We start from the raw sequence: 27,977 nt of genomic DNA, 5'->3' as shown, positions 1-27,977 counted from the left end.
TGACTAGCTCTGGAAAAGAGTTTTCATTATTTTTTTAACACACTTTCTGTCTTCCTCTACTTCCAGAGTATGATTTCATCCATTGTAAATAGCACATACTATGCCAATGTATCAGCAACCAAGTGCCAGGAGTTTGGCAGATGGTATAAGAAATACAAGAAGATTAAAGGTAAATTAACTTCAGTTATTGTTAATTTGCAAACCAATGAACTGTGTTTGACTGTTGAAATTTTATTTTAAATAAGGGTGATGATAAGCCGTAATAATATTAGTGAATTTGTCTGCAAAGAGGGCACAGTTGTAGCACTCTGGAAATTAAATCCAGTGCATTATGAACAAGGATGGTGTGAAAGAAAAGTTTTTTAAAGAAAACATGTGAGTTACGTCACATTTTAGATTGTAATTGCATTGAAAGGATCAACTGTGTGTGTAAGAAAACTAAAACGTCTTGGGGGGAAAAAACCTGCTCTCGAAGATCTGGATTGTGAAGTTAAATTGCTATGTAAATCATCTTCATCGTATTTTATTTATGAAAACTAAAAACCTGTCTTTCTAAGTTAAATGTGTCCTCACTTTCTGTTTAATATGGTTAAGTGTATTGGCATTCCTGGAATTTAGGTAGTAGCAGTGCATTTGAGACCAAGTTGCTTGGAGGCACTGGGCTAAATTCTTCCCAACTATTCCCATTTGTACCAAACTGAAAGTGGCCCATTATTTTTATTATATGAAATGGAATTATGTTAGTTGGTGAAATACTAATGTCTCATACAGGAACATTATTTTATGTAGGTTCTTATAACGCCCTTGTTGCCATAATGCTTGAGTGTCTTCCAGCAGCGCATTAAGTGACGTTACTAATATCTGTCATGTGTAATTTGTTCTTTCTCTTGTCCTTTCCTCAGGGGGACAATTGTGTGTACAATGCAATGTTTTGTTTTGGTGGAGTTTTGTTTTAAATACACATGCTGCTATGTATTTGTGTGAGATAAAGTATGGCTGAAAAAGTGCACCTTGTATTTGAAGGGGAGGTGGTGAGGTTTGTGATGGTTCTTTGTTCCGCAATCTCGGACTGACCCCGAGTACGCTCTCTTCTTCACAGGCGAGATTTGCCCTTATGGTAGAAAGTTCTATTTTGCCTGAAGAGTGGACTTGTTGGCCAGAGTCTTCATCTCAGAACTTGAGTCTCTTTTTTAGATATACTGGGTTCAGGCCACTGAGGACCATGAAGATAAGATCTTAGACCTTAAATTTGACTTGATATTCTTTGGGAAGCCAGTGGAGAGAGAGCAGAGGACAGGTTAGATGTGCTCATGATAGCTTGTGGTTGCTAAGAAGATACATTGCAGTGTTTTGTTTTAGTTAGAGTTTCCTAAGGACTGATGGCTTCCTGCCCAGGTATATCACATTATTTTAGTCCAGATGGTGGGTGACATAGATATGTATAACCAAGGCCAGGTTATCATCTGCCAGGATGGGTCGGAGTCTTCTAGCTAACTGGAGATGAACACTTGTATGTGAGAGTTTAATGTCGACAAAAAATCCAAGAATACTCCTAAACTACAGACTGAATTGACCACTTGTGGTGTGTGTCTTCAGCTAAAGGAATTGCATAGTTACTGCAAACTCTTCAAAATGCTTTCCTCTGCCCACTAGCATATCCCTTTGTTTTACTTGGGTTCAGCTCCAACCAACTGCTCTTCATCCACCAGCTGATTTCATTCAAGCACTGGGCCATCTTGGTGGTATGTAACACCAAATTTTTAAATAAGACTCCAAAGGGAATCTTGGCAAGTACAGTCTGGTAAGACTAACTTCACTACAAGGCTAATTGGTTGAAACTATAGTAAAGAACAGAGTGATCAAACACATAGTTAAAGCATAATATGTTGGGGAAGAATCAACATGGCTTTTGTAAAGGGAAACCATGCTCACCATTCTATTATAATTCTTTTGAGAGTGTCTACAGGCATGTGGACAAGGGTGATCCAGTCGATATAATGTACCTGGACTTTCAGAAGTCTTCAACAAGTTCCCTCACCAAAGGCTCTTAAGCAAAGTAAGCAGTCATGGGATAAGAGGAAAGGTCCTCTCATGGATCAGTAACTGGTTAAAAGATAGGAAGCAAAGGGTAGGAATAAATGGTTAGTTTTCATAATGGAGAGAGGTAAATAATGGGATCCTCCAAGGATCTGTACTGGAAATTGTGCTGTTCAACATATTCATAAATGATCTGGAAAAGGGGGCAAATAGTGAGGTGAGAAAGTTTGCGGACAATACAAAATTACTCAAGATATTTAAGTCCAAAACTGACTGTGATGAGTTACAAAGGAATCTCACTAAACTGAGTGGGTGACAAAATGGCAGATGAAATTCAGTGTTGATGAATTCAAAGTACTGCACATTTGGGAAAAAATCATCCTAACTACACATACAAAATGATGGAGTCTAAATTAGCTGTTACCACTCAGAAAGAGACCTTAGAGTCATCACGGATAGTTCTCTAAAAACATCTGCTCAATGTGCAGCAGCAGTCAAAAAAAAGCTAATGATGTTAGAAACCCTTTGGGAAGGGATAAGTAATAAGACAGAAAATATCACAATGCCACTATATAAATTCATTGTACGCCCACATGCTGAATACTGCATGCAGTTCTGGTCACCCCACCTCAAAAAAGATACATTAGAATTGGAAAAGGTTCAGAGGACAACACAAAGTATTAGGGGTATGGAACAACTTCTGTATGAGGAGAGGTTAAAAACACTGTTCAGCTTAGAAAATATATGACTACGGGGGGATATGTTAGAGGTGTGTAAAATCATGAATGGTGTGGAGAAAGTGAATGAGGGAGTGTTATTTACTCCTTCACAAAACACAGGAACTAGGGATCGCCCAATGAAATTAATAGGCAGCAGGTTTAAAACAAACATATGTAAGAATTTCTTCACACAATGCACAGTCAATCTGTAGAACATGTTGCCAGGGTTGTTGAGAAGGCCAAAAGTATAACTGGGTTCACAAAAGAATTAGATAAGTTCATGGAGGATAGGTCCATCAATGTCTATTAGCCAAGATGGTCAGTGACTCTACTCCTTGCTTTGGGTGTCCCTGAACCTCCATCTGCAAGAAGCTGGGAGTGGATGACAGGGGATAGATCACTCGATGGATCATGTTCTTTTCATTCCCCCTGAAGAATCTGGTACTGGTCATTATCGGAAGACAGGATATGTGGCTTGATGGATCATTAGTTTGACAGCCAGTGCATTGGTCATGGTTCTGTTCATATTTCTTATAGAAAAGGTAAAGCTCTATGTCATTACATATGTCTCTCACTTAAGTCTGTGTTGTGTGTTCATTTCACCTACCGGCTGCATATAGATGTTGAAAAGGCATGGAGAAAGAATTGATCCTTGTGGGACTTAACAAATGAGGGGTCTAGCGGTGGAGGCATAGTTTCCCACCAGCATGGTTTGGATGTGTCCCTGCAGGAAGGACTCAAACCATTTTAGCACATTCCAGTGGACCTCTGCCATCTCTCTCAGGCGAGACAGCAGTATCTTGTAGTCAACAGTGTCAAATGTTGCAGACATGTCAAAAAAGATGAGAATGGATGTCTGCTCACCATCCATTTCTTGCAGGAGATCACTGGTGGCACTAAAGCTGTTCTGATCATGACCTGGCCTGAATCCAGATTTTGGGGACTGAATATTAGTTTAAATTAGATGTTTGTAATTGACCTGTGGCTAGATTCTCTGTGAGGTTGCTCAGAAACAGAACATTTGACACTAAGCAGTAGTTGGTGTGAACCAATGTATCAAAGAGGGAGGGTTTCTTCAGTGTCGGTCTCTGGAAGGGAAGATTCCTTCCCTGAATTGGAATGCATTGGCTGTTTCAGGCATGAATTGCACCAGAAGCTCAAGACTTTTTTTCACCAGCCAGAAAGGGCATGTGTCCGATTCACAAAGCTTGGGTCGGGACTCCCTTATGCTGCCCATAACTTCTTGAGAAGTGAATATACCAAATGTATACTTATTCGTGTAACTCAAATCTTTTAAAAAAGTGTCTGCAGTTTTTTACTCTTAAAAAATAGAGCATATAAGATGTGGAAGGCTGCTCTTTAATTCATTTAAGGCAAAATATAAACCCATCATCATAATGTAATAAGGAAGCTTCTTTTAGAATTGAGAATATTTGTATCTTGCATAAGATATCAGGGCAAACACTGAGGGGTCTGTTTTCCCTTTGATTTATGTGCCTATTTCCCATTAACTGTAGTGTGGTTACATGTGTGCATGGAGTATGGAAGATATATGTATAAAAATCAGAGCTCTATTGTGTGCAACAGTGATATTTGCCCTAGCAAGAGTGATTATGTTTTAGGTTAAAAATGTCTGTGCAAGATTTTAAAATAGTTGAAGTAAAACTGTAAATGAAGTACAAAAGAGAATTATGATACACATCTTTTCATCTTGTAAAATTACACAGGGGTCATCTACCAATTTTGATTTAGACATTTACTATGTCGTTAATATTTACCATTGTGCAGGATGAATTGAATAGTTCCTTCTCACTCTAAATTACCATCGTGTGACTTAGAAGTGTTTTCTTTTCTCTAAATGACTCTTAGTAAAAAAAGTGTTTTTTTTTAAAGTGCTCTTGGCTGAAATAAATCAAAGGAATCAAAGAGCTTCAAGGTCATTTAGTAGATCGCTTTTACTCTCTGTTGCAGGAGAAAAACTATGGGTTTGCTATTTCATCAGGCTAGGGTGTAATGCCAGCTCCAAAGGCACTGGAAACCCTTAACTGTAGTGGTTCTCAGTGTTGCCACTTCAGACTCCCAAGTGTTTCTAGCACACCACATCTTCCACTTTCTTCCTTTCTTAGAGCATTCAGTTCTTCAAGCTCTTTCTTTTTTTTTTTAGTTAGTAAGTGCACAGTTAAATCGTTAAGTGCAGTAAAAGCAGAGTGAGACCTTGATTTCAATCAAGAGGTCAAGGACCCAAACCTAAAGAGTTTGCCAGATAACTGTGTATGTGCACTGTTTAAAGAGATTCAGCTAGTTGTTGCTGTTTGGAAGGGTACGTGTGTGTTAGTAGGAGGAGAAAAGAGAAGGTTAAGGTTTGTGTGAAGTAAACACAAGCTGCTGTAAAACAGTTCAAGTGGTGTTGATTCATCAACCAAATGAGTGGGAGGGAAAACAAAAGATCCATGACAGGTACAGTTGGGTATGGAAAATAAACAGCTATGTAACTTCATTGGAATAATCTCTAGCACCCTCTGAAAGGGAAGATTCCTGCACTTAGTTTGGTGCTCCATTTCTTTGTTATAATTTCATTTCTACTTCACAGTTAGTGGTTTGTACAGTAGAACTCATTTCATATGTGAAATTAGTGAGTTTGTAAATATAAATATCCACACATCTCTTTTAATAAGAAGTAAAAAGTTCTGTTTTTTAAAAAAACTGGATATAAGCAACAGTTAGCATTTAGGGTCAAATTTTGCCCTTGGATATCACTGTGAGGCATTGGGACCAGCACATACATATCCAAGGCCAGATCTAGTTAGTAGAATGTAAAAAAAACAAACAAACAAACAAAAAACCAAACAAACGAAAAAAAAATCACATGCACTGTGGTAAATGCAAAATAGAAAGGGGCTTCTAAATTACTATTGACGTTGCAAACTAAATACAGTCTACAGTATTTAAATGTGTTTCCTATTATCTGCTAATGTCTGTTTTAATAAAACAGTGGGAACTAAAGGGTTGCTTCTTAATCAAAACCATGATTTCCTAAACATAAGCTATGTGATTCTGTTACAAATTGCCACATATAGATAGATCTCCTAGGTCAAACTTTTTTTCCCCTTTCTCATAGAAATAAATAAACAGTAAAATAATTATACACTTTGGAAGATCAAAGTAAATATGACTAAAGCAATGCAAAAATAAAAAAGTCCTCTGGGAAAATAAAGAAGAAAATCATCAGGTTGCAGAGTATATAGTTAATGTTCAAATAAATATAAGAAAGTGAACAATCAATAATTTGATATCATTAGCAACAGATGTCAAAACTATATACAAATGGAATTGTATGAAATTTGAAGTAAACATACTTAGTATGCATTCTGTCGAGCTTACTGAAAATACAGCTAAATTATTTATGCTTATAATTGTTAAAAGTTTTCAGTTAGTTCAGCTCAGAATGTTAATTTTCTCTTGTGTCAAGGCCATCATAGAATAAGGTTCTGGCTTGACTTTCCTACCCCTATCTACCAGCTCCTTTAAGTTTTTTGAAGAAATTCACCGTTTACACAGTAGCACAGGAGTTAGCATACATACTGATAACTGGAATTTACTAGTGTGAGCATGGAGATTTTTCCATCTTTTCCCAGCTGTTGGTCTAGCACTCTGTATGTGTGTTTGGGCATGGGTGAATGGGACAGTAGGATGGAAAAAGATCAGGAAAAATCTTTCTAACCTGTTTGGTATATACGATATATACTGTGTATGCCAGTGGTTCTCAACCAGTGGTCTGGGGCCACCTGGATGGCCACGAGCAGGTTTCAGGGCAAGCAGGGCCAGTGTTAGACTCACTGGGGCCCAGGGCAGAAAGCTGAAGTCCCACTGCATGGGGCTGAAGTCTGGGGCCCTAAGTCCTTCCACCTGGGATTGAAGCTGAAGCCTGAGTAACTTTGCTTCCTGGGGGCCCCTGTGGCATGAGGCCCCAGGAAGTTACACTGCTTGCTACCCCATGATGCCGGTCCTTGCTTTTATATGCAGAAAACCATTTGTTGTGGCACAGGTGGGCCGTGGCGCTTTTATAGCATGTTGCAGGTGCCTCAGAAAGAAAAAGGTTGAGAACCCCTGGTGTTTGTAATTGTGGGAAGAGGGCTTATATTAATATAGTTCTAACTTTAAAAGTTGGGAAATGAAAAAGTTAAGGTTCTCAGTAACTTCCTCTTTACCACACAGCACATATGTAATAATTTTGATCTAGTATTTGGCAGTTTAATTACCGATCAAAACTATACGCAGGATGTGCAAGATGGAGTGAGTTAATGTTACCATATGTATCTTTTATTTAACTTTTGATTTTAAATTTTCACATCTTTAAGGTGACAGGACTACTTCCTCATTTACACTGAGGCCATTTTGCACTACCCTAATAGTGGAAAGAAGCCTTGAAGTGGATGTAAAATTACCCCACAAGGCCCTTTGCATTCCCAGAGCAGAAGAAAAGGGCCTCATGTACATGAGAATCAGGCCCACAGTTTTAATGAGGATTGCATGTAAATCAGACAGCGATGACCTAGTCTTCGGAGGTACTGAACACAAACATCTCCTATGGAAGTTTACGGAAGCTATGGATGCTCATACCCTTTGAAATTTAGGATCTGAATATTTAGTTTAGTATTTCTTAGCAGAATATAATATGAATGAAGCCCAGTCTTTGGTCCAAAAGTAATGAACTCTTCTGTCAGTCTTCTTTGTGTTTGTATCAAAATCCAGCATAAATGTTCTCTTCCAGTCCATATGTAAATAAAACATAACATTTGTTCAAACGCGTTGAAAGGCAAAAGCAATTATCTGCAATGAGTTAAAGCAGAAGTAGTTCCATTTGCATTATTTGCTTTATTTTGTGCATGATTCTATAACATTTAACACTGACTTACTTAGATTCTCTGTAAAAAATTAAAGAATACATACATAAAAAACTCTGTGTAAACAGACAGAAATATTTCAAAGCAATCAAAAGCATATCCAAGGAATAAAATTCATAGAAATAATTCATTGTCCAGTGTCATTTTGGTAATTTTTTGCTAATGGTCTTTCAGCTATCTGTTTTTAAAAGATATATTCTCTTCCCAAGGTTAGTTTTATAGGAAAGACAAAAAGAAAAGGAGTACTTGTGGCACCTTAGAGACTAACAAATTTATTTGAGCATAAGCTTTCGTGAGCTACAGCTCACTTCATCGGATGCATTTGGTGGAAACCCAAATGAATCCGATGAAGTGAGCTGTAGCTCACGAAAGCTTATGCTCAAATAAATTTGTTAGTCTCTAAGGTGCCACAAGTCCTCCTTTTCTTTTTGCGAATACAGACTAACACGGCTGCTACTCTGAAACCTGTCATAGGAAAGACAATCACTCCTTCACTACTGAACGTTTTTTAGTACTGTGAATATTTTCTCTTCGCTTGAGAATTTGTTCTCAGGCTGAGGGGAGAAAGGAGAGCAACAAATATGATGTGACCTTAAAACAAGTTAAAAACGTCTTTTGTTTGTCCAGATAATAAGAGTCATCTTTATCCCTAAGATCAGAGACCATCTTGGTGTAAGTTCAGAGATGTTGGCTGATGGTCTTTTTGTGAAGTGATGAATTGCTTCAAAATAAATGAATTATTTCTGATTTCAGTGGGTCAGGAGCTAGCTGTTGCAGGAAAGAGGATTACATATCTTCCTTAAACTGAGGATAATCTATGTCGTCTTATCTTTTTGGATCTTCTGTGGTTTTCAGATATCGTAGGCTCTATTATTTTTTGAAAATTCGTTTACAGCCTCAGACAGATGGACAGAGAATCTGTTTTTTGGTCTTAGTTGCAGTTGCAGGATTAGAGAGTTTAGAAGCAGCAGCATTTGCATGAGTTTCCAATTTTTCTACTCTCAGGCTGACAGAACTCAGTTTCCCATTCAAGTTAGCAACTGCCAAGGAAGCACACTGAGATTTCCTATTACTTTCCTTACGAATTATTTTGAATTGTTCATCTGAAGCAGGTGTTTTCAGGAGCTTCTTAGAAAGATGGCAGTTCTTTTCCATCCAAGATTTTTGCTTTAAATTGGCCTATGTAGTAATGTTTTCTTTGGACTTCGACATTTTGGATGGCTAGTTACACTCATTATCCATTGAGATACCTAAATAACTTATTTAAGAATTTGCAGTTTCTTGGGGTTTTTTTGCTTGTACTTTAGTTGTTGATCTGGAGCTAAGCCAAAACGAAGCCTTTCAGTTCAGCTGACAGCTCTTCCTCCTGCTATGAAAATCTGAACCTTTTCTTTTGTTTACTTTTGTACCGTCAACACTGATATTGAATTCAATAGGGTTTTTTCATTTTTTTAGAAGAAAATAAAGGAACTATTGGTCTTGATATTGTTAGCATTTCGATGGCCCATGGAGGCTTTGAAAGGTCACAGTTCATTGAGGGATGAGCTCACATCTTTAATGCTGTTAAGCTGTAGAATATGTTCTGCTGTACTGCTTCCATGGGACAGCAGGGCATTGGTTTACATTGAGACTGCTGTATCTTTACAATGGAAAAAGATGGGAGTCTTAATTTTTTTAAAAATCAGAGTATAGAATTGACAGAACAGGCAGGATTCAGCAAACATTATAGATATCTAAAAATTGTCTACACCTTTTCAAACCCATATTTCTTTTTCTCCTGTCCCTGATGTTATGACATTTTTTATTTTTAAGGACTGTGTTGTGTGTGTGGTTCAATGAGACGCAACCTGCCCATGCCTTATATTCCAGAAGCCCATAAGCAGTGGCCTTTGTGGCTGTTAAGCAGGATGGAGAGAATTAGAACTGGCTGAACTATTTTGAAATTTGAATTTTTTGATGAGAAAGACGTGTGTGCGAATTTCAACTTTGCAAAATGTTATTCCTATTTTTTGACTGCGCTCGAGAGAATGGGAAGTCCTTACAGCTCCCAGTGTGTTGTCACTGCTAGGTGTCTGCTAAAAAATTTAACAGATGCTCACTAAGCATGCTCAGAAGTGAGTTGTCAATTATTTACCTTTTTTGTTTTAAAAATTTACTTTCCAAATTAGCTAAGAGATACTTCCTCATTGTGGAGCAGTCACATGCCAAGACTGCAGTTTTGCTCAGCCATTTTTTGAATTATTGGGGAGCAAAGTAAAAAAAAAAATTCTCTCCCTACCTCCTACTCCCCCGCCTCTGGTTATCCCAGAGTGTCCTATTTTTTTTCAGATCTCTTTTGCACCAGTATTTATAACTATGTGCAATCCCACACCCCTTTAAAAATTAAAAAAAAAAGGCGTAAAACTTTTTTGGTCACAAATAATTCAAAAAATGGTTGAATGGATTTTCCTCACACTTAACAAAAATCGAAAACCGACTTCCAGTCTCAGGCCAGCTAAGGAAATTTCAGCCCCAAAGGAGAATTTTTGAGAAAGTTAGCATCAGGTGAACATGAGAATGCAAAAGGGGCTCTAGACTAAGTTTGAAAATCCCCATATCTGTTGCTGGGACAGAGAGTGCAGCACTGCCGTATCCTGATCATCTGAATTGCAGATTACACAAAATGTATTTCCGTCACTGACTTATATTTATTCAGCACTCCAGTTACCAGATGTTTTTAGACGTGTCTCTTAGTAAATGACATGGGTGATCCATTTCCCCTGATGATTGCTAGCAATTGGACTCAGAAAGTGATCACCCACAGCACACATTGCACAATTGGTCAGGTATGGTTTGGGAGGTGCATCATCCATGGTAGATCACTGCCTAATTGTAGGGAAGTTGCATAACTACCGGGACAAACATTTCTCAGAATAATTTTACACCATCATAGGCATTTCTATACAGGACAAGAACACCAGTCCGTCTAGATTAGCTGTTTCTGTAAATTTATTCTGACAATATTTATTCTTCTTCTTCATCTTCGTTTTTATTCAGGCTGACTGGCATGTAAAGCTCCTCTCTGTATCATATGGACTTACAGTTAGCATATCCTGCCTGTGAACTAGACTGCACATAGTTATAAATACTGGATTCGAATGGCAGTGTGTCCTATTTAACCTGTAGAGTGGTACAAAAGAGATCTGAAAAAATAAGACACTCTGGGATAACCAGTGGGATTCCATGGGTTGTACGTTTATAGGGTGGACATTTGGCCTAGTATGTTTAAACAGAATTAAAAGAAACAAAGTTAGAGCCAATACACTGTGAAATCTATGGGAGACTTTCCATTATTCCAGTGGGATCAAGCCCTTAGTGTGTGTGTGAGAGAGAGAGAGTCTCCGCATCTTTTGTAAATGTGCTGATGCATGTGGGAGCTCAGAAACGAACACTGTACGAGGACTTGGCTGTGGTGGATTGGTCAATAACATTAGTTCACCTTGTGCCCAGTTCACGTTGGGTGCTGGTTGCACAGAAGCCTGGTGTTAATTCAAATGCACAAATAATGAAGTGGGGGTGAGTGAGAGAGAGAACTAAACACTGCACAGTCAAGAACAGACAAACATGTTCTCTGTTTGGTGTTTTCATTAGGCTAGGGCAGAGAATCATCTTAATGCCTCTCCCTGTGCCCCTACCCCCATTATTATATATTTGCTATATAGCTGCTGTTGGGTCATTTGCATGTTATGAGAGTGGAGGCAGAAAGAGATTGTAAAAGTTAAAACTTATTATCAAGGCTGGCTCATTCTGGTAATCTGCATTTTCTCTGAGCCTATCTATCCCAATCCTGCAAGAGCAAGTGGCCTGGCCAGAGAGCAGATGGTAAATGAAGGGCTTTGGTAGACACTGAAGATTAGATGTTGAAAGAAAATGAGGCTCCTCAAGCTAGTCCCCTGTACTGAAGTGGCTAAGTGGGTTGTGATGAAAAGAAATAAGTAATTACAGTAATTATAGATGAAAAGATATGACGTTACCACTTTAAAGGCACCTCCTGTGTTCTGGAATGGTTTTGTTATTTCGAAAGAGTTGGCTTGTAATTATGAAGAGAAAGCAGCTGGGTAGCCTCTGGATGTGCCACGGCAGCACTGGCTCCTCTAGGCAGAGGGTGGTTCTGTGGCTTAATGTGTTGGCCTCGCAATAGTAGAGTCATGGGTTCAGATCCTGCTTCAGTGTTTGGTGATACCTAAACCTGCATGACTGTGACTGTAAAAAGGCATGACTGACTTTTATGGTTCAGAAGTATTTCAGGGCTTAATGTGGTGCACTAACAGAGCAGTGTGTGGAAACTGGCCTAGTGCAATCTATATAGTTGGCTGTCACCAGGGCCAGAATCTTTGACTTTTATGATCATCAAATTGAATCAGGTTTTAAATTAAAAAAGAGAATGAAGAAGAAAACCACCAAAACTCTGAAATGGTTCCACTGAAAAACAGCAACATGGCACCTGCTATCCTGTGATGGTGAGTTAAAATCACAATGGAAATAAAGCAGTTCTGTTTATTCTTTTTCACAACCTCCTCCTCCTCCATTACAGTGGCTGTTCGTCAGAGATCTCAGACAAAGAGTTTGTAGCCCCCCCTGGAATGGAAAGGCCAGCGATTGAATGGGCCTTGGAAGATGATCTACCATTTCCTCCACAGAGGAGGCTTACCCGTGTCAGGGTGTAGTGTGTTGGTGGGGAAGCATGTTAGGCTTGCCCTTTTGCTCTCTGCACTATACCATTCTGCGACTGAATTGAGGAATTTGGTACCTAGAGCTGGCAGTCAATTCCAATGCCATTCATAAGCCCTAAATGCTCCACAGGCTGTTTGGGAGAATGTTTCTGTTGACAACCAAGCAAAAACAAAGTGGGGGGAAAAAGAGGAAACCCTCTCGCTCTTCTGCCTAAAAGCATCTGATTTAAATCTATTCATCTTTTTTCACTTGAATGGAAAGTCCTTTTTCATGCTGTTGTCTGCATCAGCTCTTAGACTGTCCAAGATGGATTCAGATAGACGATACGGAGAGATGTGCTTTGGTTTGCTCTTCCTCTGAATCCAGGCATCTTCCTAGTGAAGCTGTAATACTTTGACACACACGGTAGTAATTATAACAGGAGAAAGGAGCATAGAAAATGGACAGTTTGCTGCACTCAGGGGATCATGTTGGTCTGTGGTTGTTTTTTTTGTCTGGTGGCTTTTTAGTTAATAAGAAATGAGGGACAGAGACTACAGTTGGTCAGGAGTTTTTTGACCAACTGTTCTTTCAACAGAAAATACTGATTTGTTGAAACTGAAACTTTTTGCAGAAACTTATCTGTTTTGATGAAACTTTCCTCAGGTCCAGGACTGAGAGAGAGAGGCCTCCGCGCCCCAGAATAGCCAGCAACACGGTGCTTAGGGCACTCATCTGGGATGACCCAGGTTCAGGTTTGATTTGAAGCAAGGATTCTACTGCAGTGGCAATAATAATAATAATAATAATTTTTTTTTAAAAAAAAGGCTTGGTTTCATCCCGTTGCTGAACAAAAACAAAAGTCAAACACTGTTTTCGCAAAAAGAAAAGGAGTACTTGTGGCACCTTAGAGACTAACAAATTTATTAGAGCATAAGCTTTCGTGAGCTACAGCTCACTTCATCGGATGCATTTGGTGGAAAAAACAGAGGAGAGATTTATATACACACACACAGAGAACATGAAACAATGGGTTTATCATACACACTTACAGATAAACCCATTGTTTCATGTTCTCTGTGTGTGTGTATATAAATCTCTCCTCTGTTTTTTCCACCAAATGCATCCGATGAAGTGAGCTGTAGCTCACGAAAGCTTATGCTCTAATAAATTTGTTAGTCTCTAAGGTGCCACAAGTACTCCTTTTCTTTTTGCGAATACAGACTAACACGGCTGCTACTCTGAAACCTGTTTTCGCAAAACTGAATCATTGTTTTCTGATCACCCCTAATGAAGGCTTTCCTGGAGTGCTGTGTGAGCTGCTTTCTAAGCTCTGGCAATGCACCTTAGTGCCTCCTGGGTACAGACACCTTGAATCTGGCTAACTGGTGTAATAAATTTGGAAGGGTGTAGATCAGAAAGAATTGCATTTTTATTTACAAGGACTCTTTAGGGTAATGAGCTTCATAGCTGATATTGCATACCTGCTTATTTAAATAGTTAGCCAGTATGATATGGGGACAAAGGGCACAGTTACAAGACAATATGAAAAGGACAAATACATGCTAGGATAAGACTGTGTGTGGAATGTGTAGAAATCAGACAGTGCAAATGGAGGATACCACTTACCTATATAAAACGTGAGACTGTGTATTGATATGGCTGTGCAAGAGCATTCATCGTCATTATTCATATGTTGTGCCCTCTGTGTTTTGCCTTCTTTTTTGCATTAATTGCCATGGGGCTGCTCTTTGTCTGAGGATAATACCATGCCACCATTTCTGCATTCTCACATTGACTTCACTGTCTGGGTTGGCCCTGCAGTGCCCCTACTGGCCGTGGCTTGATATGTGACATTGGGCAGGGAGGAAGGTCTCTGAGGTGGGACAGAGCATTCTCTTTCTCGAGTGCTTGACTGGCTGGTTGTTGCTCACATATTCAGTGTCTAACGGATCACCCTATGTGGGGACAGCAAGGAATTTCCCTCTCGATCAGATTGGCAATGACCTTTTTCACCTTCCTCTGCAGCATGGGAGTGGAGGTCACTTGCCAGGATTATCTGTGTATATCTCACTTAGTCATTTTCCTGCCATTGCAGGGGCCTCAGGACTGGTGCTCCTTGGTGCCTCCTATTTTCTGCCTGTGGCATATAGTACTCTAACCTTCTGTGCATTGTAATACTTTGCTCGAATTTTAGTTGGGTTTAGTGGACAGGTGCTGGGTGGTGTTGGTGGCTTGTGATACACGGGAGGTCAAACTGGATGATCTGCTGGTCCCTTCTGGCTCTATGACTCTGTGAGAGCAACATAGCAGACAATATGGGTAGTATTGTTAGAAAGTGAGTCTGAGATCACAATGCAGAGGGAGTTGGGTAATGCATATTTTTTCCATGCAACGTGATTGTTAATGGTGACTTTTTTATTATTAAGGCAGCTAAAATGACTAGAATCTGGTTTGTTTATGGAGGACATGTGTATTACGATACAGCATAAAATGATGGAAGAAGGAAACTGATAATAAGAGGAAAAATACACCCAAGGAAACGAGTCAGATGATATATTTCTATTCTTGTAATATCAGCTAGCACTGCAAAGGTTAACAGCCTGGCACCATTTTCATTTTAAACTTTACTTTTAAAGGGGTTTATAGCTTGGCACTTAAACCAGGTCTGGGTGGAAACTTGGCAAGTAAGGTTCAGCCCAGGAAAGTTAATTTTATTTGTTACTAAATGTTCAAAAATACTTGGTTACCTTTAAGTTTTTGGTGTTCTTAGAAATTCACCAGATTCAGTGCCTTGTTCTTTTGCACTTCCCTAACTAAAAACTGCTTAGAGCTAAATTCAGCCCTCTTGAAACTGAGGTAAATTCCACTGGTGCCAATAGAATTGCTCTGAATGGACAGTGGTGTAAGTGAGGACTGAGCTTGACCTTTATTTTCTCTTCTTCAGCAAAAATACTTCTGGTGTTTGGTCTCTAGCAAATGTTAGGGTTATTTATTAATTTTTAAAATGGATTTGTGGAAGATTAATTCATGCTGGACAAGTGGCTATTGCACAGGTTCAGTAATATCTAAAAAAGCTTTTGTAAATTATATGTATATATCTGTATTAACATTGCTCACATTCCATAGTGCAAATTTGCATTAAGACAGATATGGAATCAGAAAATGATACAGTAGGACCTGGTCCTGCAAACTCTTACATGAATTGTCCTTGTGCTGTAACCCTAGTTCATTAATTGGGACTAGTCTCTTGAATAAGGGTAGGCAACACCTAATCCATAGACTAGATTGTTGAAAAGAACTGAATGACGAAGTGTCTGTGCTATATTCTGCAATGACTGTAAAAAAGCTTGTGGTTTTATTTTCAAAATATTTTTTTGTTTTTTGAGTGGAGCGGATCAAATTTTTTTCATTGAAACATGTTGATTTTCAACCACAATGAAAAATTTCGCACACAATTCTCATTTTGGTCGAAATGGAATTTTTTGAAACACTGGAAACCGAAAACATTTCAGTAAAATTATTTAGTTTTTGATAAAAGAATTTTTTGTTTGTTTGTTATTCAGAAGCTGATTTTTTTATAGAAAGATGAAATAAAAATGCAAGAAATTTCCCACAAAAATAAATGGCATTGTTCATGCAGCTCTAGTATTTAGTACTCCTGTGAGATGCTGGATTGAGATCTCTGGAGTTTGAAATCCTATGTGTATGCCCAGAACTTTTCCACACTATCTCACTAGTGTGACCACAACCCTGTTCATGAGGGATTAGCTCTAGGGGTGAAAGGATTATTGATTCCCCAAGAATCAATAACATCATATGTTTGATTCAGAGAAGAACAGGCAAGATCCCCAATAAGTTTTCTACCTGAATATTAACTAGCTAATGCTTCAAAGACTTATATAAGATAAACAAAAAATCTTCAAAGCATTGTGCAAACATTATTGATTACACAAGTTATAATATTATTGTGACATCCATGAGATAAATCTTGGCTCATTATTTGCGGAAAACATTCCTGTGATGAGTCAATAATTTCTAGATATGTGATAGTAGGTCCTAGAACACTTTTAATCACATCATATATATAAATGCATCCAGACTGGCTATAGTTAAGTTTATTGAAAACTATGGCCTGGTATGTCAAGGTGAATTCATACAATCCTGGTCATTTTATTTGTGTGGGGTACAAGACTTTCATTTGCAGCTAGAGTCCTTGTGGTGGGACACTCTGTCCTTTATTTCTTAATAATTGCAAATTAATTTTTTTTTTTAAAAAAAGGATAGCTGCTGGCAGGTTTATAGGGAGGCTATTGTAAGCAGTGGCTGAAACACTGAAAAAAAAATGTGGTGCTTCTTTTTGGTGGGTGTATTTGCCTGTGTGTCTTTCCTGGAACCCTAATGTTTCGGCAAGTAAAGTGTGTAGAGGTGGGAATTCATAATTTCTCTGTCTGATACTTTAGCTGTAGCATTTTATTATAAGTACTAAAAATACAGTAATATATAATAAATAATAATAAAACTTGTAATAACGGTTATATTAACAGTCCTGCTGTAAGTGCAAATCAAAATCACAATGAACTCATTTTATCTTTTAACAGTGGAAAGAGTGGAAAGAGAAAACCTATCAGACTATTGTGTTCTGGGTCAGCGTCCCATGCACTTACCAAATATCAACCAACTGGCAACCTTGGGAAAAACTAATGAACAATCTCCTCACGGCCAAATTCACCACAGTACTCCAATACGAAATCAAGTGCCAACATTGCAGCCAATCATGAGCCCTGGTCTCCTGTCTCCTCAGCTCAGTCCACAACTGGTAAGGCAGCAGATAGCAATGGCCCACCTGATAAACCAACAGATTGCTGTAAGCCGGCTGTTGGCTCACCAACACCCACAAGCTATCAACCAACAGTTCTTGAATCATCCACCCATCCCTAGAGCTGTCAAACCAGAGCCAACGAATTCATCAGTGGAAGTCTCTCCAGATATTTACCAGCAAGTCAGGGATGAGCTGAAGAGAGCCAGTGTGTCCCAAGCTGTCTTTGCAAGAGTGGCATTCAACCGCACCCAGGTATCAATTTTTATTCTATTAAATAAGAAGAGCAGAGGGAAAAGGTCGTAACTTTACAAGGTTGCATGGTTATTGCAGGTCATGACAAGAAACATACCAAGGAAATATCAGCTTCTCTTTTCTGATCTCATCTTATTGTCATCACAGTTATAAATCCTTCAAAATTTTCAAGTTAGGTTAGATGGTCAGTCTTGGGTGCTATTAAAGTAATTGCAGGGTGCAGCTTATATTCTGCATAAAGTAATAGGAATTTCACTTGCAGACGGGGAGTGCAACCCTCACATTTAGGATACCACTTCATGATAAAATAATTCTGTGGGCCTAATTCTCTGCTGCTATCTGGAGGGGTGCCCCCAGAAATTTTTCCCCTGGTTCTCACTGTCAATCCCAGTGGAGCCATGCCCGCTGCAGCTGCTTGCCCCACTGCCTGACCTTCCTAGTCCGTGCCATGTTCAGGCCCTGATGTCCAGCCTGATCCGTCCCCATCACTACCTGTCCTTGAGGGGGGGATATGTGCTGCTGGAAGTGAGGAGGTCTCCAGGGGGTGGAGGGGAACCCAGTGCCAGAGCCGGCCCCACAGCAGTGGTGAGTGAGTGTTGTTGCCACCTGGTGCATGGGGGTCGCAGCGATGCTCAGGGTTGGCCCCGCAGCCCCTCCTTGAGTGGTGCTGTGGCCCTCATGCTTTGGGTTACAATGGCACTCACTCAGTTTTGACCCTGTGGCACCTCCATCACAATGGAGGGACCGTGGGGCCTAACTTGAACAGCATTGTAATCCCCACACACCAGATCACAGTGCCACTCACTCAGTTTTGGCCCTGTGGCCCATCCATCATGACAGAGGGGTCATGGGGCCTAACCTGAGCAATGCAGGGACTCCCGTACACCAGCTCACAATGCCACTCATTCAATTTTGGCCCTGTCACCACTCGTCATGACGGAGGGCCACAAGGCCTAACCTGAATGGGCAGTGGAGTGGCCAAGGCTGCTCCTCCTTGCCCCTGACTGTGGTATTCATCGTGCATAATGTGGGCATGACTGTGGGCGCCATTGGATATGGCCACTTTTGACTGTATCTCTTGTTAATTGTGGGTGCAAAGCTAAGTTAGTCAGCCATAAGAAGAATCCATGCCAGTGCAGGGGATCCCCTGTTGGTGTCAGGCCAGCATAGCAGCTCCTATTTCTCGTCTCTGCTTGTAGCTGGTGTCAGGACCATGGCTGAGTGAAAGCACACATTGTTAGGATGATCCCACACCCTACTGACGTCTGGCTCCCTTCATGCCATTTGCAGCCTGCTCATTTTACTGCAGATTTCAGACTGCTCCAGATGGTACTGGGGGCTGGATTGATTCCCATCCAGATGAGATTCAGGACTCGGGGCTGAAAAGGGCAAGCTTTGTGCCTCCCCATGAGCTGCTCCATGTGGTCCGTGTGTGTGTGTGTGTACGCATGTGCACATAGGCTATTTCATGATATGCATGGTATTTATAGTAACCACTATATGTACAGATTACAAATATCGACTGGTTGCAAAGGAGGTATCAGTAAAATATTGCTCCAGGGAACAAAAAGTGCTTGAGACCGTGGCGTTGGGCCATATGTACAATGAAAGGGAACAGTCTTTCTCTGAGGAGCAGTTCTTTAGTGCTGTTTCCTCCACAGCCAGCCAGAGTTTGGCATAGTATCCCAGTATTTTGATCTTTCTCTCGGTTCCTGCCTTGCCAATTATTTCTTTTTGTGCTTCCTAGAGCTTCCCTAGCTTCATATCTGTCATCCCTCAAATCTGCCTCCCTTGTCTCTTCCGTGAACTCTTTTTCATTGTTGAAACCTTCCACAGCTGCTCCTGCCTGTCTGGTTATGCCCCCTATCCCCTTCTGCCATCAGCCTTCTTGTTGTGGGAGCCGGGGGAGTCTTTGGGCTGGCGTCAGACCTCATTTCCTTGCTGTAGCATCCGCCATTGATGTTGATATTGTGGTGTTTGTGGGGGCCCCAGAGCAGCAGAGGAGAGTGGGTGAGTCTGATGAAACTCTCAGAGCTGGCTTTCAATCCTGCAGATGAATAGTCACGAGGAGAGCCGTCTGCCATTTGCAGTAGACCATGTTTGACAGCATCACATTAATGGTCTCTTTCATTAATGTGCAAATAATGACAAGATAGTATCATATGAGTGCAGAAAATCTTCTCACCTTTATGCTAGCATCTGGAATACCTGAATACATACATGTCCATGAAGGGCCTCCCATATACATTTATTCCATGCCAATTGCCATTCCCATACAAAACATGGATCTCCAACCTGTATTATTTTATAATAAAACTGAAGGAGTGTAGTGATGACAGGATTTCATGTTTAAAAATACAGCACAAACTTTATCTAAATAGCCCATGTGAAGCTCTAGTTCAGCTTTGCAAACAAGACAAAACACGGACAAGCGTGTGTATTTGTATCACCCCTGTCTCCTGGAGGTCTGTGCCACACACCGCACAGTGCCTTTGTCTATTCTCCTGGAGTAATGATTTTCTTTGGCACAGCCATTTTGGAAATACCATGTTATGAGTGAACTAATTAAAGTATGGAGCACATTTTTATTACTTCCCTTCTGCCAATAAATTCATAAGATGGCTACACCCAGAAAAACATGCACTTTCAGTCAACATGACTTTGAGTTCTGGGGTTAGCCTTGAGGATATCAAATGAAAACTACATAGGAATGTCTGAGTATTTCCCTTTCAAAATGCTGCTTTTAATTTGGAAAAGCTTTTCATCCTTCTGGGATCATAACCTGTTGTATATAAAGCTCAGTATAATTAAGGTAGATGGTATTGACAGAATGACATATTTTGAACTTGAACAAGAGGTCAGCAGTAATACTCCCTCTGCTGATTCTACGACTGTCACTGAATGTGAGGCTGTGTTTTAGCAACATTGTTGAAGCTGAATGGGTAGTCTGTGGTAAACGAAAACCTGATTCCCAAAATGTAAAGGTTCTCGTAGAGCTTTTAGATTAAATCGGCCATTTTGCTATATCATGTAAAGGGTGACCAGATTTTGACATTGTAAAAATCCTCAGCTATGCATATGTGTCATCTATGGAGCACTGCAATGTCAGATATCCAGAACAGCAACAGAAAGCAGACATATGAGATAGGCCAGTCAGGCCCTTTCCAAACAATTGCACAACCTTTGCATATGCCCATATCATCTATTAACATCTGTGGTGGAGATCCTACCACAGTTTTCTGTGGGATCATTTGAAATCTGGAGCAATTCACCTGCAGAACATTTCTTCATTTTCTTGTGGTGACCTGAGATAGGTCCAGTGGATTTAAGACACTGGACTGGGAATTGGGAGACTTGGGTTTAAGTCCTAGCTTGATTGCCAACCTGTTGTGTGACTTTGGGAAGTCACATCTGTTAAAATTTTCAAAAGTGTCTAAGTAACTTGGAAGTCATTGAAACTTGAGGTCCTAAGTTATTTTAGATTCTACTTTGTACATTTTTGCTTTCTTTTTTCCTTAAAAAAAGCATAATAACTAATATCTTGTGGGTACACTGTCTCCATGCATGTCTGTCATTCAAACCAGATGTCACCCTTCAAATCTGACCATGCATCTCTGCATTCCAATACGAAACAAAACAAAAAAAGTGGCAGCTAAAGCCACACTTTTGCTTGGGTTATGGAAAACATCTTTAAATTATTTTAATGAGTGAAAAGAAAATACTTGCTTTTTAAATATTGTGACAGGGTCGGGCCAGATGGCTACAGGAGAGTGATAGAAGACAGATATATTAGCTCCAGGTTAAGCAGGTCCCTTTTCCCTGAGTAAGGTAACAGGGGCAGTTCCAGAACAATGAGGAACTTGCTGGAACCAATTAAGGCAGGCAGGCTAATTGGGACACCTGGAGCCAATTAAGAAGCCGCTAGAATCAATCAAGACAGGCAGACTAATCAGGGCACCTGGTTTAAAAAGGACCTCACTTCAGTCAGTGAGGGGCATGCAAGGAACAGGGAGTGAGAGGGCGTGCTGCTGGAGGACTGAGGAGTACAAATGCTATCTGGCATCAGGAGGAAGGTCCTGTGGTGAGGATAAAGAAGGTGTTGGGAGGAGGTCATGGGGAAGTAGCTGGCACATAACTGTTACATGAAACACTGTAGACAGCTGTGATCCACAGGGCCCTGAGCTGGAATCTGGAGTAGAGGGCAGTCCCAGGTTGCCCATATCCCCCTCCCCCCATTGGATATAAGAGGAGTTGACCTGGACTGTGGGTCCCACCAGAGGGAAAGGTCCCTGCCCTGTCCCCGACCCACTAGGTGGATCAGCAGAGACTGTGGGGATTGTTCTCCTTCCTTTTCTCCATGCTGGCCAGTGATGAGGTTAGCTGAGCGAATGTCAGGTTTGAGCCACAAGCAAGGGCTGCCGTGAATCTCTGAGGCGAGCAAATCCGCCAATAAGCGCAGGACCCACCAAGGCCGAGGAGGAACTTTGTCACAATATCCATAATGATAAAAGATATTGAATGTTAAACACCTCAGAGGATACTGGATATAATAATGTTATGACATTTCTCCTCTTATATATCACTTTGCATCTATATGAAAAACTAGCCTGATGGTAGGGTCAGTTCGTTCTCAGAGTTACAACCTGGCACCATTTTGCTGTGTGCGGACCCAATTGCTGGTTCCCATGTGCTTCCAAGCCAACCAAGTCTAGTCACTGCTTTTAGATCTGTGGCTCTATAGGGCACGGTCCCAGACTTGGACCTCTTATCTGGAACCATTCTTTGGGAGATGTGGTGTTACCACCCAAATGCCCTCAACCCCCTCTTCTCCCCCAAATTCCCCCAAAACACTGTTCCATGGGGTCATGACAGCAGATGAGAGACAATCAGAGTTGATGGCTCCAGATTACAGTCTTGATGGCTTCTCAGGAATACTCTTCCAAGGAGGCATCAACCACCTTTCCTTGGAAGGGCTCTGTCTGGAATATTGTACGATATGCTGCCCTCAGGTAAATTTCAACTTGTTGTTAGCACATAGTGCAGAATGGAGTTCATAATTTGATGCAGACACATCCTACCCTGTCACACTTAGACATGCATGCTCAGCTCCCATTGAGGTCTATTTTCAGCTCGCATTAGCATTTTGAGATCTTTTTTTAAATGTCTTTCTTCCTCAGATGAACTCACAAATGGATATTATACAAATGGTACATTTTACATGAAGAAAAATTAAATTGCATGCTTGACTTACAGTCACCCGGATGCGAACATCCTGTGTTACACGATCCATAACAACCATCCCAAAAGAGGCAAGTCTTTAACATCCATAAAAAAATCACTATAATTTCAGCCTGACTGTCTGTTAGAGTGCAGGACCGTAACATTAAGAAGGCCACGAGGCGTTGGAATTAGTGCAGCAGATCACTAGGGTATGCCTACACAGCCCGTGGCAGTGAACCTCCCAGTCCAGGTCGACACACTCAGGTTCACAGGGCTCATGCTACGCCCCTAAAAATAGCTGTGTAGACATTGCAGCTTGAGCTCTGGCACCTGGGGGAGTGGGGCAGGGTGGACTGGGCTTCGGAGCTCGAGCTCCAGCCCAAGCCACAGCTTAAAAGCACTGTCTGTGCAGCTTTTTTTTAGCATGGTCGCTTGAACCCTGCAAGCCTGAGTCTGTTGACCTGGGCTCGGAGGCTTGTGGTCACAGGCTTCCTCAGTCTGTGTAGACATACTCTAGGGCACGTTATTTTAACAGGAGTATCTTGCCACATTTTGGTGCCTCTCTCTCCTTTGCTTTTAATTCTAAATCAAAATTCCTTAGCTCTGTCTTTTTGTTTTCCCATTGGCCAGAGACCAGTGTCTCGACTGATACTCAGCCACCAGGTGAAAAGGAAGGAGAAGGGTTCAGATAGGACCTGATTACTAGTGGTGCACAAGACTTATCCATGGACATTCTCAAAGGCTCAATAAACACCACAAAAAGAAAATAAGACAGAGGCTGGATCCTCACCTCCTGTCACCCTGCCCCCCACTGCGCCTCCCAAGGCTTGTGTGCTAAGGCAGAGCAGACCCAGCCCACTGGCATGGCAAATAGTGAAGTGTTCAGATTTGTTACATTTTACAAGGATCCTTGACCTTAAAAACTAAAGGTTTGTTGTAGCAATTTTTCTGTGTGCATTAAAATCCTTGTACCAACTAGCTAATAACTGTATTAATCACCAAATCATGGTCCAGTGTGTAATCTTTCTACAGGGTGGTTATATGCTGTACATTAACCTATAATTAAGGATAGCTTCATAAAATATGTACCGTGAAGCTTGTTTAATAGATAAACTATTCTCTAATTTATTTTAAAGTCCAATGACCTACATACTCAGATGCTGAAAAACCCCTCTTACTAACATTATTTCTCCCCTGAGACCTTCCATCTGAGCAAATCTGTTAAATGAAGAAGGGGAAGCTTTGATCCAAACTAGGCTAAATCCATTGGAACAAATGCCTAACAAATGCGTGTGTGTGTGTGTGTGTGTGTGTGTGTGTGGGAGGGAGAAGGTCAGAAAAGGAAGTCAGAGGTAAAGTCACATGATTCAAGTAACTCCTGAGGCTTCTCCTAAAACTTTAAAGTTCGCAGCTTGTTTGAGACAGCAATATTTGCTTAAGCCTCTGGCTATGTTATAATCTGCATACCAGGCAGAACACTCCTCTACAGCCCGCACCACAGATCTTTATTGCAAATTTTGCATTTGTCTGAGCGCCCAGAGCACCCACTGAGGTCGATGAAAGTTTTGCATGTGACGGCGTGCAGAATAAGCAGTAGTTATCCATACTGTGGATAAGAAATCTGCAGTGAGTATTTAGCAGCAACAGTTTGTTCATTCTATGTTGCTCGTGAGGGGAATAATTTTTAATTGGATTGAAAGATCTGAAATTAGTGTATTTAGCAAGTTTATTCTGAAACAACGTGCATCAGATACCCTCAGAAAGTGTGACTTGCTCTGATTTCTGGTTAATTCCTTGGGCTAATTACTGTGCATTCTTTTGTTTTATCTTTATTGAGTCACAGTAGTAGTTTGAACACACCTTATTATATCATTCTGAGGCTCATTATCGAGTACTCATAGAACCAGGATGGTGCACTGAGGTCCACAGAGAGAAAATAATAATAATTACTAGTTTTAATTATAGTCTGGAATTCCAGCAAGTCGAGAGTTCCCGCATAAGCTTCAAAATACTTAATTTGGTTGTGCACAAAACAATGTTTTTCAAATCCCTTCTTACCTCTGAACCAGTTAGCCATGATGGGAGCTCTGGGTGAACACTGGGAAAAGATTCCCCCCCACAAGGATGTACACAGCCGTAGTCTCCTCTGAGAATGCTGCTGGTATTGTAGTTCATAACTAGGGCTCTCCCAAATTCACGGCCATGAAAAACTTGTCACAGACCATGACATCTGGTCTTCCCCTGTGAAATATGGTCTTTTGGGTGCTTTTACCCTATACTATACTGATTTCAGGGCGGAGACCAGTGTTTCTCAAATTGGGGGGTCCTGACCCAAAAGAGAGTGCAGGGAGATCACAGGGTTATTTTGGGGGGGAGTACGGTATTGCCACCCTCACTTCTGCGCTGCCTTCAGAGCTGGGCGACTGGAGAGTGGCGGCTGCTGACTGAGGGTCCAGCTCGGCAGGCAGCAGCCCAGAAGTAAGGGTGGCAATACCATACTGTGCCATCCTTACTTCTGCATAGCTGCTGGTGGCGGTTCTGCCTTCAGAGCTGGGATCCTGGCCAGCAGCCGCCGCTCTCCAGCTGCCCAGCTCTGAAGGCAGCGCAGAAGTGAGGGTAGCAATACCGCAACCCCCCCTACAATATCCTTGTGACCCTCCCACAACTCCTTTTTGGGTCAGGACCCCTACAATTACAACACCATGAAATTTCAGATTTAAATAGCTGAAGTAATGAAATTTATGATTTTTAAAATCCTATGGCTGTGAAATTGACCAAAATGGACTCTGAATTTGCTGGGGCCCTATTCATAACTACAGGTGTGGACTGTGATGCGATCTTATTGTTCAATACCCACACTAAAGCTGAGGGTGTGTCTATGCTGCAATAAACCACCCAGCAGCAGCAAATCTTAGAGACTGGGTCAACTGATTCAGGCTTGTAGACGGTGCTAAAAATAGCAGTGCAGCTGTTCCTGCTTCAGCTGGAGCTCGGGCTCTGAAACTTGATGGGGGTGGGGTCTAGGAGCCTGGGCTCCAGCCCAAGTGGGAACATCTACACGGCAATATTTAGCTCCGTAGCACAAGTCTCGCTGCTGCAGGGCTCCCTTTGCAGTATAAACGTACCCTGAGAGATTCATTTTAGCAAAGGACTGTGGGTACATAATATGACTTTGTTTTAACTTGCAGACATTGGGGTCTATATGCAATAAATCATATTAGCATAACTGGAAGTTTCAGGTTCGCACAGAAATGAGAAACCACAACAGGCCCCTATAGCACTTAGCTATCTTCCTCCCCCCTTACCCCTGCCTCCTATCCCCTCAGCAAAATATCCACATGCCCTAGGGGCCACACAGGATAAGTGGAGGGAGGATCTAGGCTGTGGAGAAAAGGTATTCTTGCTGTTAAGGCACTGGACTATGATTCAGGAGACATGAGTTCAATTCCTGGCTGTGCTATAGATATCCTGGGTGGGTCACTTAGTCTCTCTGTGACTCAGTTTTCCATCTGTAAAGTGGGGATAATAGGACAGCTCTACCTCACCAGGTGGGTGTGAAGTACAGTTTGTTAGTTGCTCGAAGCAATGGGGCCCCTCTATGTATCTAAATTGATAGCATTCTGCTTAGTGTGGCTATTCCTCCTAGGTAAAGGCAGTACTGTTCCATGTTTTGCTATTCTGCCAGGCCTGGTGGGGCGGGGCTACAGCTTAGCTCAGAGAGGAATAGTCATCCTTCTACTCAGCTCCCTGAATTCTCTGGCCTGAGTTCCCTTTCAGAGCTCTGCTGTCTTCTTGGCTAGCTGGCCCAGAGGAGTTAGGAATGTGCAGACACTGTTTTTACTACCTGTTGTTCACAGGAGTGGTCTTGGGGACTTCAGTGGGACTATTGCGATGAGTCACATGTTCCAGTCTGGCCTATAGTGCTTTACATCTTAAAAGCTGTGTATGTAGTACATCCTAACTAATTCAAATCAGTGCCCTAATGGCGAAAGGCTCTTGGTGTCCCATCACCAACCCCAAGCTATGCAGGCATCCCAAATATCTGTATTTTAAAATAGGAAAAGCATATGAATAAGCATGTTTATGTTAAAACAAACTGTAAGTAGAAAGTTGCTATAAAAATAGGTATTCGTGGTAGATCTTGCATTTTTTCCTTGCTTGTTTTAAAAGACTTCAGTATTTCAGATTTTGGTGTTTATTTACAGCCATGAAAATCCTTTGGAAAATAAACAAGGAAGGGTTGATAAATGGTGAAAATCCACCATTTATTTACTTCTTGGAGACCTGGGTTCAAATGGGCACCGGGTTAAGCTGCTGCCATGAACGAAGTTGTTAAATGTGGGGCAGATGCCACTCATACACATAGTTGTAGCTGTGAGGTGTGTTGTTTTTAAAGCCATAGCCTTCTAAAGGGCCAAAGGTGAACAAGAGGCTTCAAAAGGCTTTCTGCAGAAGACCGAGAAGGGCAGAATGCCCCTTGGAATGTGGTGGGAGAGCAAAGACTTGGAAAGGATGGTGAGGGGCACTATAGAAACCCCAGACAAAGGCATTCTTATCCTGGAATAAGGGTATCTATAAGGAGTTATTCCAGAAGATCTATGCCACTTCAGATTTACATCCTACCTTAATCTGGAATAGTTGTCAGGTGGAGACGTGCCCTAAAACAGGTGGGTGAACTCCCTTCAAAGCTGGCCTGAGGTTGCCAGCTGTTGTGGAAGGCAAGGCTGAGCCATGGCCAGCCACTCTCCCTTTGAGATGTGTAGCCCCACTGGTGATGCTATGACCTCATACCTTGTGTGTAAGGAGCACGCTTAGATTCTGGCTCTCTTCAGGGCAGGGAGTTCCTTGCACCTTCTTCCTTAGCCCCCATTGCAAATTCATGCAGATTCACTCAGTCTGAAGTTTCTGCAAAGTTGGTATTCAAATCTCAATCAAAATGTTTTGCCAGAACCTAGTGTATCAGGCTGAAGGCTGCATTTAGAAATGTACCGGCACAGAATGTAACAACCGTGAGAGGGAGACTCTTTTAAAAGACACTTTTGGATGAATAAATTATCCTTGTGTTCTCTGGAAAGTTTCCCGACAATTTGTTTTGCTGCAGTGATCCCTAATGGTTAGAACTTCACTTGCGAAGGAGTCCCCAGATGACCAACAGGCAGCTTGACTCCAGAACTGTGGTCTCTATGGTCAGCATAAGTAGAATAAACACAATACATCCCCGTTCTTTAATGTCCCTTTCCGTGCAGCAAAGGCATGATGGAGAATCTGGAGTTCCAACCGGGAAAGCTGCCGGTGCTGTAAACAAAAGATCAACTCCATGTTACAGGATCC

At 41.2% G+C, this 27,977-nt stretch overlaps 1 protein-coding gene across 3 annotated transcripts in view; it reads left to right on the top strand.

The window, feature by feature from the left end:
• Positions 1-27,977, top strand: part of SATB2 (SATB homeobox 2) — a 166,880-nt gene that overhangs the window by 82,151 nt on the left and 56,752 nt on the right. For all 3 annotated transcript variants that reach the window (XM_043505543.1, XM_043505544.1, XM_038421850.2), the window contains exons 6-7: positions 67-169; positions 16,954-17,426. In XM_043505543.1, the coding sequence (XP_043361478.1) occupies positions 67-169; positions 16,954-17,426 (576 nt within the window). The remainder of the gene's footprint in view (positions 1-66; positions 170-16,953; positions 17,427-27,977) is intronic.

This window comes from Dermochelys coriacea, chromosome 11 (genome assembly GCF_009764565.3).
Source record: "Dermochelys coriacea isolate rDerCor1 chromosome 11, rDerCor1.pri.v4, whole genome shotgun sequence".
In the NCBI taxonomy this organism is placed as follows: domain Eukaryota; kingdom Metazoa; phylum Chordata; order Testudines; family Dermochelyidae; genus Dermochelys; species Dermochelys coriacea.
Note: the sequence above shows the minus strand (reverse complement) of the source record. Positions and strands in the feature narration are given on the sequence as shown.